This window comes from Hemicordylus capensis, chromosome 1 (assembly GCF_027244095.1).
Source record: "Hemicordylus capensis ecotype Gifberg chromosome 1, rHemCap1.1.pri, whole genome shotgun sequence".
NCBI classification, from domain to species: Eukaryota; Metazoa; Chordata; class Lepidosauria; order Squamata; family Cordylidae; genus Hemicordylus; species Hemicordylus capensis.
Genome location: NC_069657.1, coordinates 114,069,687 through 114,088,632, shown reverse-complemented (window position 1 = coordinate 114,088,632; position 18,946 = coordinate 114,069,687). Strand labels below are relative to the sequence as shown.

At 41.5% G+C, this 18,946-nt stretch overlaps 1 protein-coding gene across 15 annotated transcripts in view; it reads right to left on the bottom strand.

Annotated features, from left to right (window-relative positions):
- Positions 1-18,946, bottom strand: part of PPFIBP2 (PPFIA binding protein 2) — a 168,552-nt gene that overhangs the window by 85,486 nt on the left and 64,120 nt on the right. For 12 of the 15 annotated variants that reach the window (XR_008308610.1, XM_053256170.1, XM_053256150.1 and 9 more), the window contains exon 4: positions 1,012-1,104. Coding sequence is in view for 12 of the 15 variants with exons in the window: in XM_053256170.1 (XP_053112145.1) it covers positions 1,012-1,104 (93 nt within the window). In the remaining 3 variants the exon portion in view is untranslated. Of the gene's footprint in view, positions 1-1,011; positions 1,105-13,093; positions 13,253-16,552; positions 16,602-16,998; positions 17,021-18,946 lie in introns of those variants that run through there. The other 3 variants (XM_053256201.1, XM_053256193.1, XM_053256190.1) reach the window with 3 other exon arrangements.

Below are 18,946 nucleotides of genomic sequence, written 5' to 3'. Positions count from 1 at the left end.
AAGACAGAGCATTTGACCTGGGAGGTATAACCAAAATCAAGTGCTGCTTCCAAGGCTTAGTACATCAGAGTGCTGACTATATCCAAGAACCTATCTTGCAGATGTCATTACTCTTTTCTTTTTGTAATGGATGTTTCTCATGAGTTAGAAGAGCCTCTACTCTTCTTGAGGAGAATGGAAGATGATAGAAATATAAAGAGGTGATCCCATCTTACTTTATAGCCTGAAGTTCCTCACCGTAACATTATTTTTAGGCTACAGAAGATGGACTATATATGTGGAGAATGTATGAGTCCATCTACAGTGAACAGACCACTAGAGACCCAGTTTTGTTTCTGCTGCTTTGTAAAGTGCCTGTGTACAACAGTGGTGCTATATAAACAGCAATTAATAAATTCCAACAATGTTAGTAGGATTGGTCACTAGGATTGGCAAGGAAGAAGCCACTACTGCTAACCATGCCAATACTGATAACATATAAACAAGGCCGTCATAGCATTGTTTTGACATGCAAATACCTAGCTGAATCATTTACCTCTTTTCATAATTACAAGCAATGTTGCTCAGACTCATTCTTCCTGTCTCTACCCCAGGCTAGGTGAAACCACTTTCCATTTGACCTTATTAACACTGAGATTCTCCTTTATTTCTCTATCAATATAGATCAGCTTAGTTCAATATTTAAACAATTAAACATGCAGGATTTTCAGACAGGAAACTGACTATATATTCACATAGGACATCACAGATTGCACTGATAATGAATAAATGTACAATTAACTTCTGGAAGGGCTTTATTTCAAAGCAAAATCCCAAATAACATTTCAAAATGAATAAAGTCCATTGATTTCATCACACAGGACAACTCCAAATTATTTCACATTCAGTAGCTAAGCATTTTTTCAAAAGCACACATACAGAATTCTCTTCTGCTGTTAGGTTGAATCCATATCAAATATCAAGCTTATTGATAAAGTTCAGTGCACACTGACGGTGCTGTAAAGTACATACCTGTAATATAAGAGATTCTTTATCGCCTTCTAATCTTGCCAGCCGTTCTTGATAGGTTTCATTACTGGCGGAAGTATGGTGATTCACCTGGGACTAAAGAGAACAATAGGTTAAGAACACAAGTAACTGAAGTGTGGTTATATTTGATGTTTCCTAGAATTTTAGAGCACAGGATAATCACAGTTAAGAATATTAACATAAATGCATTACAAAGGTTACAATTTTGTCAACGAAGGCTGGTAAACCACAAATGTTTTACAGGGTTTTAAAATGCAATTTGATTTTGAACTTCTTCCATTTCTGAGGATTTAAGTAATCATGGCAAAAGCTAAAAGTCTCTCACTCACAGAGTGAGACAGAGAGGAAAGTGTCATTAAGAAGCAGTAATAGATTCCAGCTGCAAGGTCAGGCCACTGCTGACCACAGTACTATACCAACATTTTTTAAAAATGGAATTCTGTAAGAGACAGCCCAAATTCAGCCAAAACCCAAATGAGTGGTCTGCCAGTTGTTACACCCTGCCCTCAAACAGAAAATGCAGTGATAGGAATAATTTTCTGGTCTAGAGATGCTACTCTGCAACCCAGACACCAGATGGATCTACCAATGCACAGCAGTAAACAAGTCAGCCTGGTTTGTCAAACATATTCTTGCCCTGATCCTGCCATCTGCTCCCTTCTTTTCCTCTCTGTGGGTTGCACAATCATGATGGTATGTCTACTAATACTACTAGAAATATTTAGACTGTATAGTGCCTTTCAATCAAAGTGCTCAAAGTGGTTTACATAGAAAAATAATAAATAACATCGGTTCCCTGCTCCAAAAGGACTCACAGTCTAAAAACAAAGTACAAAGTAGATCCTAGCAACAACCACTGGAGAGATGCCGTACTGGGGTTATTAAGGGACAGTTGCCCTGCTAAATACAAGAGAATCACCATATTAAAAGATATCTTTTTCTCAGTTAGCAAGGGTGTCCACTGTGTTGGAAGATTTATGTCTTTGTTGCAAGGTGGCAATCTTATTCCACCTTGCAACAAAGGTAGAAGAGGCGAGGAGAGCTGGCCTTGTGGCAGCAAGCATGACTTGTCCCCTTAGCTAAGCAGGGTCTGCCCTGGTTGCATATGAATGGGAGACTTGATGTGTGAGCACTGTAAAATATTCCCCTCAGGGGGATGGAGCCACTCTGGGAAGAGCAGAAGGTTCTCCCTGGCATCGCCAAGATAGGGCTGAGAAAGATTCCTGCTTGCAACCTTGGAGAAGCCACTGCTAGTCTGTGCATACAATACTAAGCTAGATAGATCAACGTTCTGACTCAGTACATGGCAGCTTCCTATGTTCCTATTCTGGCTCCCAGATTTATCTTTGGTGAACTCACTTATGAAATGTTGCATGGTCATGATTAATTAATATATATTAATTTAAAAAAAATTCAATGCACTGTAAGCAGTCATGTTGCATTTTAAGAGGAAAACAATATGCAAACAGCTGGCACAACTACTGTGGTATACCAAAACAAATGCAACTTAAAAACAACAACAAGAGCAGTACAACTTCCTTAATTACAAAGAATGCTACAATTATGTGCTGTCTACACTTCAGTGTACAGCAGAAAGAACAGAGCCAGGGGCTTAAGCTGGAGCTCAACAGGTGGGGATTTAACAGCAGGCAGCTAGCCGGACCAAAACACAGGCTTCATATTAACTAATAAAATCACAAGGGCTGATAATCCACATGCTTTTTCCTTTCTGTGCCGGAGGTAGGTTCTGAAAGCTCACCACACGGTAACTCAGTTCAAAGGTAGAGAAATACAACCCTCTAAAACCAGAGATTCTCAACCTGGGGTCCCCAGATGTTGTTGGACTACAACTCCCATCATCCCAGCCACAATGGCCTTGGGCACTATGGCTAGGGAGGATGGGAGTTGTACTCTGACCACATCTGGGGACTCTAGGTTGAGAACCTTTGTTCTAAACAATGGTCTGGAGATCAGGAATGTGTGGCAAGCTCACACACTCCCTCCTTCCCTTCCTACTTTCTCTTTAGATCAGGGGTAGGCAATCTTGGCCCTCCAGATTTGTTGAACTACAACCCCGATCACCCCCAGCCACATTAAAGTGATAGGAGTTGTCGTTCAACAGCTGGAGAGTGAAGTTTAGACCATGGTTAGCTCTGACCAAGAACTGCCTAAAATTATGGTTTAGAGTGCGTTTGCAACGATGGTTTGGAGGCAATTTCTTCCAGCACTACATACAGTTTGCCTGATTCAGATGCTACAGCAAGCTATGATTGTTCTTTTCCTATTGTTACATTTCCAGATTGCTTTTCTGCTATTTTACTCAAAGTGGTATATCATCATCCACTAAACCCAATTAAGTTACTGATTAACACTTTATATGTAAAACAAACAGCAAACAAAAAGAACACACAGAGAGGTTGTACATAATAAGCTCAAGTCAGCAGACAGAAAGCAATTATTTATTTATTGTTAAATTTATATACCGCCTTTCAGTCAAACAATACCAAGGCGGTTTACAGTAAAATTTAAAAACAAGATTGTAAAAAAGACACAATTAAAATATTAAGCTAGAAATATAAAACAAATCTGATTAAAAATTTAAAACAAAAGCATAAAAGCAATACAGATTACAAAGAGCAGCAGCAGAGACAATCAAATAAAAGCCTGGGCAAAACCCCAAGATTTTATACTCTTTCTAAAAGCTGTGATGGAGACAGAGGAGCGAATAGCCACCGAGAGAGCATTCCAGAGTCTGGGGGCAGCAACAGAGAAGGCCCTGTCCAGCATGCACATTGAAAGAAGAATGTTTTGGCCTGATGGCAAAAAGGAGATAGAGGGAGGCTGCCAGGCTGGGCTGCCTCTAGCTTGTGCAGTGCCTGAGACAACAATAGTTTGCGGCACAGGACCCTGGGCAACTGCCCCGTAGCGTCCCCTTCAGACAGCCCTGCTGTTGGAGGAAGCTCCATAACCTTGGCACACTGCTGAAAAAGCCCTTTACTGGGTCACTGTCAAAGCAGGACTCAGAAGAGACAACCCACCACCCACTCAGAACAGTAGTTTCTGGGCAGGTTCATGTGTAAGAAGATGATCCTTAAGGCACCACAGTCCCACAGTGTTTAGGGCTTTAAAGACAATGACCTGGAATTGTGCCTGCAATTGTACCTGGAAATAAATCAGGAGCCAATGAATGTCGTAAAGTAGAGGAGTTGCCTGCTCCCGATAATAGGTTTCCATCAACAGTCTTCCTGCAGTATTTTGGACTAGCTGAAATCTCTGAATGCTTTTCAAGGGCAGCCCCACATAGAGTTACAATAAATCTAGCCTCAATATGACCAAGGTATTGGTGAAAAGATACACCAGGAAAGTGGTGAGAGCTGGTGTATAAGAGGGAAGGAGGAAGGGAGGTGGGAGATTGGGAGAGCTGGCAGCAAATTCCTGATCTCTAAACCATGGTTTGCAGGATTGGTTTTGTGAGGGTACCACTGAGCCATTGTCTTCTTAATCTGATCTGCCAGAAATAAGCCACAGCTTCAGATCTTGATGTTACCCACTCAAGCCCAGATTTTCTGAAACAGGCTGTGCTGCAAACTTCCCCTTCCGAATAGAGTTCAAGATGTCACAGCCAAGGCACGGCAGGGTAAAGTGAGATAACTAGCTCCTCTAGGACACTTGAAGTACACGCTAGTCTCATTTTGAAGTTGTCCTCAAGTCAGTCAAACACAGGTTGGATGGGGCTAATTTCATGCAGGACACAAACAGGACAAGAAAGAGTGACAAGGAAGTACCTAATGTTGCCAGCCTATGCACACTTAAAAGAGTTTCCAAGTTGTTCTCCATTCAACCGCCAGCCTGCCCACGGAACTGAGTACATGTTGGGCTGACATGGCTTTTCTGGAGAATTCTATTAGGACATATCTATGGGACAAAATCTATCTAACAGAAAGGAATCATAAGAAACTAGAAGAGCAGTAAGGTGCCTTTTGCATGTTATATTTATATTTTATATTGAGAGCCAGCGTGGTATAGTGGCTAGAGTGCTGGACTAGGACTGGGGAGACCTGAGTTCAAATCCCCATTCAGCCATGAAACTAGCTGGGTGACTCTGGGCCAGTTACTCTCTCTCAGCCTAACCTACTTCACAGGGTTGTTGTGAGGAGAAACTTAAGTATGTAGTACACTGCTCTGGGCTCCTTGGAGGAAGAGTGGGATATAAAATGTAAAATAATAATAATAATAATAATAATAAGAATAAGAAGAAGAAGAATAAGAAGAAGAAGAAGAAGAAGAAGAAGAAGAAGAAGCAACCCCTGCATGGTCAATATTTGCACAATATAAGTGGAAAATCAGACATCACCAAGACCTGGCAATGGCGTCAGAATGGCAACTTGAACAAAGAAACTGAGGGTTTAATACTGGCTGCACAAGAACAGGCACTAAGAACAAATGCAATAAGAGCAAAAGTCGAAAAATCAACAACAAACAGCAAGTGCCGCCTTTGTAAAGAAGCAGATGAAACCGTGGACCACCTAATCAGCTGTTGTAAAAAGATCGCACAGACTGACTACAAACAAAGGCATGACAAGGTAGCAGGGATGATACACTGGAACATCTGCAAAAAATACAAGCTACCTGTAGCCAAACATTGGTGGGACCATCAAATTGAAAACGTGGAAGAAAATGAAGATGTAAAAATATTATGGGACTTCCGACTACAAACAGACAAACATCTGCCACACAGTACACCAGATATAACTGTAGTCGAGAAGAAAGAAAAACAAGTCAAAATAATCAACATAGCAATACCAGGGGATAGCAGAATAGAAGAAAAAGAAATAGAAAAAATCACCAAATACAAAGATCTACAAATTGAAATTGAAAGGCTGTGGCAGAAAAAGACCAAAATAATCCCAGTGGTAACTGGCGCCCTGGGTGCAGTTCCAAAAGACCTTGAAGAGCACCTCAACACCATAGGGGCCACAGAAATCACCATCAGCCAATTACAAAAAGCAGCTTTACTGGGAACAGCCTATATTCTGCGACCATATCTATAAGAACTGACAATAAAATTCAGCCATCCCAGGTCCTTGGGAAGGACTCGATGTCTGGATAAAACAAACCAGTCAATAACACCTGTCTGACTGTGTAAACAAGAAATAATAATAATAATAATAATAATAATAATAATAATAATAATAATAATAATAATAATATTTGTTGCAATCGGTTTTGCCTCTCTTGGGTCAGTTCATTTAATTCTAGAAAAAAGATTCAGTATCCACACTAATTAGAAGAGCTGAGCTCCGCATTAAGCCATAAATAGATAATGTACTACAATGCTTCCTGCTCTGATTTATGCCTCTAAAATATCCCAGACTGAAACTACATTAGCCAACATCCACATCAGACAAAGTAATCCAGGGAGAAAACAACGGCTCTGCCAAAACATCAGCTATAACATGCTTTAATAAGAACAGACAAATGCAGCCCAGACAAACTCACCTACTATGCAAACAGCTGCTCTGTCTCAGCCTGTATCTTTAAAGATATTGGTATCTTTATAGAAAATGTAGTGACAAGATAAAACATAGTAATATAAGCTCAAGGGTGTATGTGTGTGGATGATGTTGGAAACTTTTGTGAGGATCCTCCTGGAGTCATTCAGGTGCTATAGAACAGAAAGCTGCAACATCTGGTTTTTGCACTTTCACATTTTTAAAGTCTTGGCAGCTGTTTACTGGCTGAGTTGAAAGAATATTATATTCTAAGCACAGATGCTTTCCTCAAGTCAGCACAAGTTATGCAGTTAACCACACATTTCCAACCTAACATGAAAGCTTTCACAAACGACCTCAGGGCTACAGAAGTTGGAGCCAGAGGATGGGGAAAAGCCATCCCAAAAGCTTCGAACAAAGATGGAGATGGCTGCTCCAAAAATCTACAGAGAAAAGGGGGAGGGACTGGTCATGTAAATATGTCCCAGAGGTCTCGTGTCTATTCAGGGGTCCATGTGGATGCACATAAGCACATAAGAGAGAAAGAGAATGCATGTGCAAGTGAGGATCTGCCATACTGAAGACAGCACACAACAGTCTGGCAGGTGCCCCTTCTTTCTAAATCCAACAGTGAGTGAAAACATACCAAAGAGATCTCTGAAACACTACAAGATGAGATGGTGTCCTCAAAGGTTATAAAGCATACTATAATTTGTGTGGAGCTTGCTAGGTGAGTTCAAAGAAGTGAGACACATGCATGCCATTTCCAACTTGCCCACATAATTGGTTCATCCCTTCTGACTTCCCACAGCTTTATTTAGATAACATAATCAGTATAGATAGTGCTCTACAGAGTAAGATGAGCAAAATACGGGATCCTGCTCCAAGGAGCCAAATCTAAAAGTTAAACAGTGTGCATGTGTGTGGGGAGAAGAGGAATGGAAATATGAGGGGACACCAAAGTGAGCAACTTGCAATTTCATGGATTTGGGTTGGGGTTCATTTTTTATTTTATTTTATTTACATTTTTTTAATATCCCGCTCTTCCTCCAAGGAGCCCAGAGCAGTATACTACATACTTAAGTTTCTCCTCACAACAAGCCTGTGAAGTAGGTTAGGCTGAGAGAGAAGTGACTGGGACAGAGGGGATAGAGACGTATGCATCACAAAAAACACAGGGCACGAGTGGAGTTTTGAAGCAAGAGAAAGTTTGGAGCAAGTTTCAGACAAAAGGGGCAACAAGAGATAACCAGTGCAGTTGTTTAAATGAGCAAGAGATTTTCAGGCAGTTGAGGGTGCCAGAACTGGAAGAGAAGCAGTCAGGGGCAAGCACATATCAGGGCAGAGAGGTATGTGGTGGGAGGAGGCCACTGAAAGCTTTAAAAGGAAGAGCAGGAATTTGTGCTGGATGTGGAAATAGCAATAGCAATAGCAATAGCACTTAAAGAGATAGAAAGCCAGCTGAAGGAATCTGAGGAGAGATCTGAATGACAAGTGAAGCGAATTATTCTGGCAGCAGAGTTCTGGATTGTTGAAGGTGTGACACAGGGGAGTCAGAGAGAGACGTTGGCCAGAGTCAAGGTAGGAGAAGACTAGAATGCAGTGCATGAGGACAACAGCAGGTGTACGCTAGCTCATCCTACACTCAATACTGATGTGCTGACTAGCCACACTCCCCTTAGGAACATAGGATACTGCCTTCTACTGAGTCAGACCACTGGTGCACCTAGCTCAGTATTGTTTATTTGGACTGACAGAGGCTCTCCACAGTGTTTCAGAGAAAGGTCTTTTCCAGCCGTAGCTGGAGATTCCAGGGATGGGACCTTACACATGCAAAGCATGTGCTCTACCAATGAGCTACAGCACTCCACTCCCCCACCCCCGGCTCAGTTCTCTGCAGAGGCAAGCACTGAATGCAGAGAGAGATTCCCCACTTGTCTCTACAGACAAACGCTGCATATGTGGAAGGCTGAGGGGGAGAGTCTATCTGGCAGCAGAGGCAGGGCTAGCCAGTGGTCTTCCACTGCCTACCTCACTTGATTGTTGTCCCTAAGATAGAGAATGTTGGAAGAGTTTTAATGAGTTTTAGCAAAAGGAATGAGAGGGGGAAAGCCAGATTATCACAATGTTACACAGTGACATTACTTGGTAACAAATGGAATATGAATAGCAAAAGAGAAGTGGGTGGAATATCTATGCCAGGTCTCATGAGCACTATGGGTAGCCTTGCATAGCCTAACACGAACAGCCGTCCCACTTCATTCCATGAAGAGTAATTATAAGCATTCTATTCTCTACTTAAGTAAACAAGGTAATAGTGCTCAGCATGGGACATATTCAGGAATTTTAGGGTGAATTCACTCAATCAGTGCATCTTTTTCCGGCCTATAAACTTCAGCTATCAAAAGGATTGTTTTCTTTGTTTCTGCAAAGCTGTTATATCCCATGTGAAATGCTGAATAAAATCCATGTGGCAATAAAAGCAAATGCTTGTTTAGGAAAGTACAGCAGTTGAGGCATGTTCCATGTATTCCAATTTTCTTTTAATGAGTTCTGGCAGATGGAAACAGAGCAAAGCCAACAGAATGTGGTCGTCCAACTATTTGCTCAGGAGCTCAGATTCACACACCATTTTGAAGTCATTGGACCTGGGCAATCTGCACTAATGCCTGGAAACAAAAAGCACCTGTTTGGATTTTTAGAAATGCATATATAATATCGAAGGGAGGAACTGAGGTCTATATTGACTGGAAAAAATTGATTTTTCTGGACAATTCATTAGAATTGGGGGAGTGGGCGACAAAATGGCAAATGCGGTTCAATGTTAGCAAGTGTAAAGTGATGCACATTGGGACAAAAAACCCCAGCTTCAAGTATACGCTGATGGGATCTGAGCTGTCGGTGATGGACCAGGAGAAGGATCTTGGGGTTGTGGTGGACAGCTCGTTAAAAGTGTCGACTCAATGTGCGGCAGCTGTGAAAAAGGCAATTTCATGCTAGGGATCATTAGAAAGGGGATTGAAAATAAAACGGCTAACATTATAATGCCCTTATACAAAACTATGGTGCGACCACACTTGGAGTACTGCGTACAATTCTGGTCACCACATCTTAAAAAGGACATTGTTGAACTGGAGAAGGTACAGAAGAGGGCAACCAAGATGATCAAGTGCCTAGAGCACCTTTCTTATGAGGCAAGACTACAACACCTGGAGCTTTTTAGTTTAGAAAAAAGACGTCTGCGGGGAGACATGATAGAGGTCTATAAAATCATGCATGGCATGGAGAAAGTGGAGAGAGAGATTCTTTTCCCTTTCACACAACACTAGAACCAGGGGTCACTCCATGAAATTGATTGCCAGGAGGTCTAGGACCAACAAACGGAAGTACTTTTTCACACAACGCGTGATCCACTTGTGGAACTCTCTGCCACAGGATGTGGTGACAGCCAACAACCTGGATGGCTTTAAGAGGGGTTTGGATGACTTGGGAGGAGAGGTCTACTTGGGAGGAGAGGTCTATCAATGGCTACTAGTCAGAGTGCTGTGGGCCAACTCCAGCCTCAAGGGCAGGGTGCCTCTGAGTACCAGTTGTAGGGGAGTAATGGCAGGAGAGAGGGCATGTCCTTAACTCCTGTCTGTGGCTTCCAGCGGCATCTGGTGGGCCACTGTGTGAAACAGGATGCTGGACTAGATGGGCCACGGGCCTGATCCAGCAGGGCTGTTCTTATGTTCTTATGAATGTTACCCTACCATTACTACTGTAGGCCTTGCAATAATCAATTTCATCATTTCACCACAATGACTATACTGTATATTTAAGAGCATTCTAGGGATTGCATTAATGTACAGCACAGCACAGCACAGCACATGGGAGCTTGTGTGTAATTCTGAAACATCTAACATTGGGCTTGTTTTACATCTACCCAAAGAGGAACCCGGCAGCTTTAAGATCTTCACATGTGGAGTGAGCTATGAAAGGGTCCCCCCCACCACTCACACACACGCACACACACACGGAAACAGGGAGGTGGCCTTCTGCACCACTATGATGGTCTGCAAGACTAGCCTACTGAAGCAGAAGCTTCTCCCTGCCAGATCCAGATAAACATTTGATACGTCTACCCAAATACCATTTAAATCTATTGCATTATGATCTTATCTCTCTTACTAGAAAACTTTGCTTGTTAATCAAAATGGCAAGATGATGTAATAAACGGACACAAATATTGTGCATGCCATTCAAAGAAACAAAAGGAAGTGCCCAATTTACATTGCACATTACTCTCAAACGAAGAAATACATGTAAGCAAGTCCTTCTTTGTCTTCAACCAAGGCATCCTTTATAAGAGCAGAGAAAGAGTTTAACTGTGGCTGCTTTATGAAAGAGGAGACATTGCTGTTTGTTTTGGCTCCAGTTACTTGTCCCTCATCGTGGTGAGGCCATGTGGTCAGTGGAAGGGCCTCTTTTGACATTGCCCTTTGAACTAACCTCTTTATGGTTGGTTAAAGCTTGCAGGAAAGGACTGCTTTGGCAGGGATATTTGCTCAAATGAGATCCACGTGAGCTGGTCCAAGGAAAGCATCTATATGCTATTTGAGCCAATTGCCATTTTCGAATGTTTGGTCAGCTGAGTCTCTTGCTCAGTCCAAGGCTTTTAGCAATTTTATATTTACTCCTCACCTCCTGGCCTTACAATTCAAGCTCACACAATATTGTACAGCAGATCCAGCTAGGCTATCTAGCCAACTGCTATATCTAAACTGACACTGTGCCCACTTAATTTCTCCCTCACCTCTCAGTGAAATTGGAGCTTGCTTTGGCACATGCCACCAAGAGCTGATGGAAGTACAGCTCAGTTCCTCTCTCTCCCCCTCCCAATTCCCTACATTGGAGGAAGCAGTGCTTTTATTATCAGCCAAAGAGCATCAGCTTTCCACCACAGTTGGTGCCCAAGCATGCAACAGCAATGGGATCATCTGTTATAAGAAAGAATTCACTGTACATCTTTCTGCAAATGCTTAATTACTTATCAAGGAGTTCTTCATAAGCACAACAGGAATCAAGTTTTCCCTGGAGGAATGCAGAAGGACCTGGATATCTCTTTTTGCAGTTTCTTACTTCATTCTCCACTACATACATAGTCTCCTTGCCACATATGCTGGAGCATTAGAATCAGTGTTCTGCTCTTAAAAACCATTACATTTTTAAAAAAACACAAAAAACCTACTCACAGCTACTGTAATTTCATCATGCTTCCATTTTTTCAGAATAAGAGCAGAGACTGCTGAGGCTGTGCTAACAAAAGTACACATATTTGGCAAAGTGTGTTGTGCTTGGAAATAATCCCAATTATGCCAGCATTTAAAGAATAAATTTGCCCAGAAGAAAGTTACATGGTGTCAATGCCCCTTTTGCCATAGGAAGCCAGAGGTAAGTTTGCAGTCACTACTTTGCTTTCTGAGATCTGCCTCTAAAAACACATTTGTTTTGATGGGGGCGGGGGCAATATGCACTACATGACTCAACTTTAGAACAAATGTTGTCTGTCCTTACCGCTATGTACTTCTGCCATTACCTTTTTGGGTTTTTTAAGGGCATGATGTATTCAATTATAGGATCTAATAATTTAATTTAGAAGTTGGAATCTAAATTATTATAGTTGCTAAAATATATTGTTATGGACATATCCTATACTTTCAAATTACTTTATCAACCACTGCCACTTCCTGTCCTTTCACAACCCCAAAACTTCAGGTCTGAATCTTTACACAACACACAAGTACCAGATCCCAGTTTTATCAAGTTCTAGTCATTAACAGAGCTGGAGAAATTATTGTTCTTTTGAGTATTGTACAGATTAAATATAGCACTTGAGATAACTGGATGTCAAATAACTATTTTTATTGTAACCTTATATGTTATACAGAAACATTTCTCTTCTAAGAGAATAAAAATCCTAAAAAGCAAGAAGAAATTCTGCTTTCTGTACTTTTACTTTCAGGTTCTCTGTAAATACAGTGTAAGTTTAGATACTACAATAGTGGGTCCACAGGCAAGATGAATTAGGAGCATGTATTTAAAATTATTGTAATTCTATTGGAGAAAATGAGATTCAGCTAGTTGATACCCAAGAACTTCAGGCTAGCTTGTTCACTGATTGGGCTGTAAAATAATCTAATATAATTTTAAAAGGACACAACTGTGCAATATCTGTGCAAATGTTTTGTGTAATTACACCAGTAAAGAAAGGGTTAACCAGGCAGTTACAAAGTTGAGTAGAATATATACAGTTTAAACATTTGCTGTTAAGAAAGATGCAATTAAAAAACTGAGTTGGAAAATTCTGTTCAATGCCAAATTAAAAGTAATTAGTCATTTTGCTCTGAACTCCCACAGTTCTTCATAAAGACAAGGGAATATTGGTTATTTCCCCAATTCTTTTGCTCAGAGAGCATTCATTCAAACTGAGACAAGCCATAATTCCCCCCACATGGCTGAAAAAAGTGCATGAGTCCTATTTTCTCTGCCCAAACACTTTTAAAGGAGAACTGTACTAAAAAGCCACTTACCCTTTTTAGCCAAGTGAAGTGTTTGTAAATATCAATCTCACTCTCCATGCTTCGGGCCCATCTCAGCAATTATATTCCCTGGGTTCAGAGCAATCACAGCTTTGTTCTGGAGACCACAGTCTTTCTTGCTCTCTCTTGCTCCCCCACCCCACCCCAGCCTTTCCCCACCTCTAACAAGCTGAATGCCTGTACATATTTGATTTAAAATTATCCCTCAGGCTTATTCCAAACTCTTCTGCTGGGTCTAGACACACAACTGTATAAACTTCAGGCTGCACACACACACCCCGTCCCAAAGCATCTGGATTAGTTTTCTTTTCTTTTCTTTTTTTAGTGAAGATCAGTAATCAGCAGGCAGCAATATCATTCTAAAGGCTACAAAAGATGCATAATGCCAGATGGTTGCAGGAGGGGGGTGGAAAGGGAAGCTTCTATAGTGCAGTTGAAATCTGCAGCGAGAGTGTTCCCTTTTAATGGAAAAATAACCAACTAAAAATTGCTAGGCTGTCATAGAGAAACTATTTCCAAGTAATGCCTTCCCTAGCTTTCTGTTTCAAGAGTGGCTGGAACTCATTACCCCAAGACCCTCTATTTCCTGTCTGTTTTACTCTGTGTTTATCGGAATGCTCCTCCGCTTCCCAGTTTATTTCAGGCAGGGATCAAGCCTAAAAATAAGCCCTGCTGTTTGAGAATTACTAGCTGCTCCGTTCTCACAAAAACACAAATATTTTAGGGTGACCTCTTCTGCCAAGTATTCCATAAGTCGTTTTGCAAGAAGGGGCAATGTATTTATGGGTCATAATGTAAACATGTTGAGTACAGTATTTCTTTAACTGCGGTTGCAGCTGAGGCTGCAGAGTATGGCAGCGCTGAACACATGAGGGTGCAATCCTTCGGTATTTCCTTTTCTTGATTTTGATTGCACCCATGTCCTCTTCTGGGCAATGGCTCTAACTTTGGCATTTGACTCATCGATTCAGAGTCATATGCTAGGTTTTAAACTTGAACAAACAACAAATGCAACTGAATTCACTACATGGCTAATGAACAGAGTGATTGCATTCCAAAAATCTATGCCTGTTGAGATACTTGCAATAAAGCATGAGAACAATTTAAATCCTCAGTTTTATACAGAGAAAACTGTGTTCTCTCTGTGTAAGTACATACAGAATGCCCTTGGGGCATTTGACATGCAGTGTAGTCCACTTAGACTAGACATGCTTATTATGGATAACTGCAAATATTGCCCGGGATTGTTACCATTGGCCACAGACCACAGCAAAACACACTAGCTGCAGGGTCGTCCTCCTCAAACACATGCATAGGCTTCATGTTTAGCAAAGCCTGTATATACATTCATTTTAAAAGTGAATCTGAATACATGTACTCTCAAATTCAGCGTACAGATAGCTGAACTTGCAGAAATCATACTGTTGTACATACATTCAACATAACATGTGAATAGGTTTGTAGATGCATACGGATATCAGGGTTCCCTCTAACAAGGATTCCCAGATGTTGTTGACTAGAACTCCCAGAATCCCCAGCTGCAATGTCTTTTGCTTGGGGATTATGGGAGTTGTAGTCAACAACATCTGGGAATCCTTGTCAGAGGGAACACTGACTGATATGTTCGTGTGTATACTGTACACAGATTGTATGTGCATTGAATGCAACACATGGATAGGGCTAAGGTATTTTCCCCATCAGCCTTTCAAGATGAAAGGAATTCCTGAGTTTAGAATAATGCTAGACTTTATTATATGGCCAACTGCAATCACCACAGTCCTGCAGACAATAAGAATGGTCCAAATATACAGTGTGTGCCTAAGGACACTGTAGGAAGAATAAGGTAGGTAAGATTCAGCCTTCTAACTTGCCCATATACAAGTCCACTTAATCTAGCAAGCAGTTCTACGTTTAAAATGTAGAACTGCTTAAACTTTTAGATTGTGAGCCCTTTGGGGACAGGGATCCATCTTATTTATTTATTATTTCTCTATGTAAACCGCCCTGAGCCATTTTTGGAAGGGCAGTATGGAAATCAAATTATTTATTAATTATTATTATTATTATTATTATTATTATTATTATTATTATTATTATTACCTGTCAATAGCATCTTCCTTCAGTCTAATAAGATATGACATAGGAAGAAAGAGAACTGCTGCCTTAGAGGCCTATAATTCAAGCAACACTATAACAGAAGATTAGGAAAATACAGGAAAAATAGAGATATGGCTACAGACCACAGGTGTGCTGTTTTTAGGACTCTCTCTTTTGTAATGGCATAAATGCCCCAATGGAAAACGAATGCATGATCACTAGAAACAATGAGATCAACAGACAATTCAATTAGTTTCTAGCCTGGAGGATAGCATGTTAGGGTAAACTGTCAAAGCAGTCTATTTCACCTCCTACACTCCATACCACCACTTGTGGTGAGAGCAATGCACACTTAAAAACAAAAACAACAACAAACAAGACGACAACACCTGATCATCCAAGTTAAAGCGTTTCTCATTATAACTAATTCAAGCAATATGCTGCCCCCCAGGACCATTTGTGAGGTAAATCTGGGAGCAGACCTCAGGTTCACACCCTACATTGTATATTCCACAATTCTTACTTGTTGGGTTTTCTCTCAGAGTCAGAAAAATGCAGGATCTTCAATTTAGCTGTTCATTTATCCCAGAAGTTAGGGCAAGTCGGGAGCACATAAACCCAATGGCCACACTCACTCTCCCCCCAAATACAACCCCAGAAATAAAATATCTGGGCTAGTCTAGGAATTGAAGGTGGTGTGTATGTACTTTTGGACAGGGAATTCATACGTGTTGGCTGACTAATATGTCCTTTTAATTTCAGTGAGACCTCCTCAAGAAAATGTAGTCAGGAGCCATTCAGAACACCAAGCTATCCACTTACTGCCAAGCTGTTTAAAACTTAATATGACAAGCAACTATATACCTAAAGATTGCATAATATGATGGTACCACTTCTAACAAAGTTAGGTTGCTGACAACTTATTTTGTCATCAGCAAAGATCCATATTTTAAGAGAACGGTGTGTGAGGTACACACACACACACACACACACACACACACACACACACACACACGTTAGTCACTGTAGAAAGTTTAGTTCCATTTCAGTTTCATCCTGGGTCTGATAATTGCATTTCATAAACACTACCAGTATACAAGTGAGCATTTTAAAGCACTGATTATTGACAGGTTCTGTTGATTGGCCTAGCATCTCACACCATCCTACACATTGAAACATGCCAGCTAAACACAGGCCCAATTTGCCCTGTCTAGAAACAAGGCCTCTGCTAGACTGGCAAAGTGACAGTGAAATCCTAAGTGGGCTGCACTAGCTCGCCTGCTTGCCTAAACATTCAGTCATGTGGACACGAGCTTCCCCATTAAAAGGAGCGTTTGAAAATATCTAGCATACCTATTTTTGGTTCAGCGACTCGTTCTAGATTTCATATAGCTGCACCTTGATTTTTCTGCTCTCATTCTTCTTAGTCAGAAGGAAATTAAAAATTCAGAGGCACTTTTTATCTAGCACTCGTCAGTGCCTTATTGGTCAGGAATGTTGACGAAGTGCATTCCACAGTCACATGCTGCCTGCTACCTGTGTCCCGTCGCCTTTTTTTTTGGTCATGTTTGAGCTTTGGCCCCATGTAATTTCAAGGGAAATACTATTTATTTAAACTGAAAAACCTTTTTTATTTCTATAACAAACTGAACAGTAACAAAGTTGTCGAAATTGGGTCTACTTTAATAAAGCTACCATCCTCCCGACTCATTCATTTTGTTCATTCCAGTTTACAGAGTTTGTACTTTCAGTTATGAAAACACAGTTACTGCATTCTTTAACTGTCATTCTTTACTTACAATGGGAGAACTCGGAACTCGACTGAAGATGGACCAGTCTTCCCCACCTGGTATGTTGATTTAAAAGGTTACTTTTGTTTTTTCTTTAAAAGCTCTGCTTGCCAACTCTCTCCATGACAGAAAACAAAAGTAAATGGTCTCCTCTGTACAGACTGACTATAACTTCCTGGAACACAATTGCAAGAGTTAACCCTTGAATTTACAAAGCCACTGGAACGAAATTGCTTCTTTCTCTTAGATGTCTGTATTAATGGCCTCATGCTTCTAAAACTGTAGTGAGACTTTCTACAAACGTATACCAGCTCCAAGATGGATAAGGGTTTCTCCGGTTTAACTTTTTCTTCAGTAAGGGCAGGGATTCTGAACCTTGAGTTCCCAGATGATGTTGAACTTCAAATCCCATCAAGTTCAACTTCATCGAGGATCCAAGGTTCAGAATCCCTGAGCTAGGGGATATCTAAAATACATTTTCTTTAAGGGAAAGAGGTGGCAATCAGATACACTGTGTGATCACTCCCAGAAATCACAGTCCAGACATACTGGAGCTATTCCCACGATCTGGCAAAATCGGGCTAGGGGAGCCTAGCCTGATTTTGCCTGATCGTGGGAGCCACCGGGCTCGCAGGCAAGCCTGGTGGCTCCCAGGTGGTTAACCCACCTAAGTACGCCTCCCCTAAAACTGGGTTTGCAGAGCGAGCATTACGCAAACCAGGTTTTTTATCTTGAGTAGCTGCAGCGCGGCTCCTCACAAGGAGACCCTCGGAGGAGGAGTGAAAACCCGGCTCCAGGGGTCTTGCCAGCAGGCCCTGCATGCTCACGCAGGGCATGATGGAGCTTCTGGGGGCTGATTGGCCCCCGCTCCCCCCAGCCCCCGCCGGCTCTGTCACGGAGCCAGCAATCGTGTGGGGGGCCAATCTGGCTGCTCAGGGCTCCCTCCCTGATCATCTGCGGGGAGAGAGGGCTTAGCCTGCTCTCCCTGCTCTGCTGCACAAACCGGGTCTCATTGATCGTAAGACCGGGCTCACAGTGTGTTTCAGCCTAGGCTGGTCAATGGGTCTGATATAGAACAGCACAGGTTGGCTAATCTATATGGACTTACTCCCCACACAAAAATGTGGGAAAGGCTACATTTTGTTTTTGATCCCTACCTTCTGGCCACAGGATACTGGAAAACTGAACATAGATATATCTACTAGGAGGAGACAGGGTCAGTGCTATCCCCAAATTCATATCTTGCACTCAGGAGCCAATCTGTCAATATATGATACAAATGTGAAAGGCACTTTACCTCATGGAATTAAGATAAAATAGCATCCCCAAGCTCGATGGAAAAGAGGCAAGAAGATACAAATATGAACATAGATTTAGGAGTGGAGCACACATATTAGTTTGCAGCTTTTGTCTAATGTGAACAGGTAAGTGGCAAGTAAGGAAGAAACTACTGAGCATGTTCTACAGGCTGTGTGTGCGTGCATGCATGCACGCACGCACAAACCAACTAGTGTACTGTCAGAGCACCCCTGCATGTGCACACAGTTTGAAATGCAGCCTCCATCTTGCCTAGCAAATATCTGCATGAGGATCAGGCAAGTAGTAAGGGCTTGAACTAGCATATCTAGAGCCCTATCACCTTTGTGTCCATACTTGGTAGTGCTGATTCATCCACCCAGCCCCCCTGATTATCAGCAACATATTATTAACATACCTGCTTCAATAAGTTTTGAGAAATGCCCCAGATTTTTTTTAAAACCCCTATAATTTATCCAAGCATCCAGAACCTCCTGCTGTACTAGAAATGGAATGGATCAGCAACCTTGGCTGATCCATCACTGGAGATTTGCAAAAATTGCCCCAAGCATGATGCCCTCCCTACTTGAAACTAAAATAATCATACTGATAACATTGCACTTGTAGAAGACATACAAATAATGCTAACACAGTCTCTCAT